This window comes from Syzygium oleosum, unplaced genomic scaffold, assembly GCF_021117445.2.
Source record: "Syzygium oleosum isolate NSW1041296 unplaced genomic scaffold, Sole_v2.1 Sole_v2.04, whole genome shotgun sequence".
Lineage (NCBI taxonomy): Eukaryota > Viridiplantae > Streptophyta > Magnoliopsida > Myrtales > Myrtaceae > Syzygium > Syzygium oleosum.
In genome coordinates, this window is record NW_026607488.1 from 12995145 (window position 1) to 12998518 (window position 3374).

At 40.8% G+C, this 3374-nt stretch overlaps 1 protein-coding gene across 1 annotated transcript; it reads right to left on the reverse strand.

Moving 5' to 3' along the window:
* Window positions 1–1072: 1072 nt before the first annotated feature.
* LOC115679399 (uncharacterized) lies at window positions 1073–2746 on the reverse strand. The gene is made up of 2 exons (XM_056310411.1): window positions 2563–2746; window positions 1073–1467 (listed from the first exon to the last, which is right to left on the reverse strand). Exons 1-2 carry the CDS (start codon window positions 2744–2746, stop codon window positions 1073–1075), a joined length of 579 nt encoding a protein of 192 aa, XP_056166386.1.
* Between the last annotated feature and the right edge of the window lie 628 nt (window positions 2747–3374).

Here is a 3374-nt window from a genome sequence, read left to right on the forward strand (position 1 = left end):
TTTTATGGTGGGATGTTATTTTGAATCTTCGATCGTATTCTCGTCTGCAGAGAATCGCCCATCTCCTGCATCGAATTGCTTCGATGAATGAGGTGCTCCAGTCACAAAACAAAGCTTTGACTTCCAAATTGCCCAGGCAAGCATGAATGGGTTGGATTAGATACGGCTTCAATTCGAGTTAGGTTGGGTATAAATCGCTAAATTTGAATTAGATTAAAATGGGTTAGTGTCTGACCCATTTTCGACTTGACCCACCCATTCGACAGATCTAATTAAGAGCTATCAATTTGTTGCGTTTACGGTGAGAAATTGATTCTAGAGGGAGTGGAGGGAGATTTGCCTCTGCTCCATCTCGCCATCATTCCAAACCTGTTTGCTCATAAGCAACGAGGACATGCCCTTCTGCGTCATTGCCAACACCGATCCTCCGTCCACGGAAACGAAGGCGGCAGACCCCAACAGCAAACATCCCACCAGGCGTGACACCATCAAGAACAACAATTTAAACAGAAAGTAAGCTTAAATCAAACAAACAAAACACAGACCAGGCTTTGCTTTTCTCCAGAGTCATGCATATTAAACGAAGCAGTTCTTGCTGGGGCCGAGTTTAATCCTAATACAAGAAGCTGCCAAATGATTGGAAACACGAATACGCATTTCAACTTACATCCACAGCACAAAAAGCTCATGAACTCCATATTATCATATTGCTAGTAAATACTAATGAGTTCATGCCATACGTCTCATCTTGTAGCTGTGTGTCCAATAAATGAGCCAAAAAGAGGATGCATGTCGCTGTACTAATGAGTTTGTGATCTTAAATGACTAAATACAAATTATCAACTTCTTAAATACCAACATCTTTCCTACCCACCCCAAGAACTCTTAGCTACAATATCTTATCATGATCCTGAAATATTTTGGTTATCTACTAAAACTGCCAAAACTGTAAGAATAAGATTAAAGACATGCAATTAGGAAACAGAGGCACCAAAACACAAAGAACCTTTGAGGTGAATAGCCAAAACTTGCTAATAAGTTACAACAAGAACAACCGGATGATCTCCAATACTCAAAAGCAGCAAGAACAGTCAAATGGACAGAGCGGCGTGCCACCAGCATCTGCCTTGCTGATACCCAACTCGTCCTCTGTGTAGATGGTGAGCCCATCCGCTGTTTTCTTTCTAGGACGAGAAGGTGCGTCGCCTAATGCACTCTCTGTTAACCCTTTAACCTTTTTCTTTTTCTTCATCTTCTTCGTTTTCCCACTGCCATTTTCAGCTGGCTTCTCGGCATCTGCTTTTTCACTTTTCTTCCTCTTTTTTGATGCAAAAATGTCATCGATCTCATCATTGGATTTCTTCGTAGCTGGAGAAGCTTTCTCCTCCTTCACAACTGGCATTTCTGGCCCTTGATCAGGGGCTTTTAAAGAACTCTTTTTTGGCATTGGCACAACTATATCTGCACCTGAATGTATGTAAAATAATCAGCTTAGCAACCAGTACCACGATTTTTAGACAGATATATTCATGTCTACAATTGATTACTTTAGCCTGAGGTTCTTTTCCTCACTGTGGTCTTGCACGTTATTACTGATTTATCTACTATCAAACAAAACCAAAAGAACATGAGAATATGTTCAGGAGATCTTTCTTTCCAAAATAAATTATCAATAATAGTTGTTCATCATACAATTCTTGTGGATTTGGGTTTGCAGCAAAAGAATGGAAACAAAACAGTACTGATACAGAATGATTCTCATAGAAAATTAAATGCGAGAAGAAGAATCAAAGAACCAGCTGGTAATAGGGGCAGGCAATCATTGTTGCAATATAAACCCCAATCCTCAAAATCTCAAACCTTCAAATTGAGACCAATTATTTTCGACCAAAAAAAAAAAACTGAGACCATAACCATAACCAGCAACAGAAAGAAAAGAAAGGTCTTCTTTAAAGCAGTTGATCAACCACAGCTCTTATTATTACTGACTCAAATGCAAAACACAGAAGGAAACAAGGGCAAGAACCAGACTGCGCATTCCTGAGGATTTACGCGGATCAGACTAAAAATCCTCTTTTTTTTCCCAGGAATCACAACATATGTTGCTAATTATACAACAAATTTAATCCTCTCTTTCTTTTTTCCAGGAACCACAATACATAATTATACAACTTGCAAACGAACACTTGTTAAAACCATATCATCTGCACAGCAAGCCTCTGTACACAGGCAGGGAAAGCAGACCCAACTACCCCTAGCACTACCTGGTATCAAGATTTGAAGTTCAAGCACATAACAAATCTACTTTGCATTGAAATGTAATGAGGTAAAGATTCGATGTAATGGATGTTGTTTATGCGTATGTGATGGAAGAAAAGTCTCTACAAATCTCAGGCATTAAGGAATTAAGCACACAAGTAAGATGGCAGTTAAGCATTTCAGGACTTGAGAACTACAAACACAACAACCCTTTTTACTCATACACAAGTGATACTTCTGCAATCTAATACAAACGCACCAACCCATTTCAGCACTTGGAAGAAGGAACTCGCAACCGGGGACCACTTGGGTTTATCAGCATCAATTCAGACTTCTTTACTGCAGAATCGCAAGATTTCTCAACATGCCCAATTACTCCACAAGTAAAACGGAAATCAGGAATTCGTTCATCGCGAATGTCAACCCAATATTTCTCAAATTCTTTCCGCACGCACATTCCTTCAAATATAGGCACTTGTACATCCATCGCAACTTCACGACGAAAAAAACCCCTTCGACCACCTTTACCATTACGCACTGGTTCAATTGATACAATCCTCCCCACCACCCTCTGTTAGTTTCAAGTGGGCTGTCCAGACCCATTGTTAGGTCTACTTGATTGCAGGATGAAAATGGGGTGAGGCTATTTCCACCACATACAAACTAAATACACTCTAGTTTCATTAAAGAAACAAATTGCACATAATCATCCAATTGAAATTTAAAGTTATGGATCCCAATTCACTTTACTTCTTCTTTTTAGTCTTTTTATTTCTATGTAGGAAATAACAGGGGTGATCGGTTCCAGGGTGGGACGAACCTGGAACCGGACTGGGTAGGGTCGGTTCCCGCCCTGTGGAACACGGAAACAGCCCACCTGGTCCTGGAACCGGACCGGACTGGCCCGACCAGTCCGGTTGCAGGGTCGGTCCCGGAACCGGTGACCATCATACCATACCCCTACACTTTCAAGGCGAGCACAAGAAGGAAGCCGAAAGATCCCCACCGGCTACCAAACAAAACCCAAAAAAATCTAGAAAACACAACAGCAATCAATAGAGGATGACGGCCAAGAGGAAGCAAATTCGCACAAATAAGAATGGACGGTCTTGTAA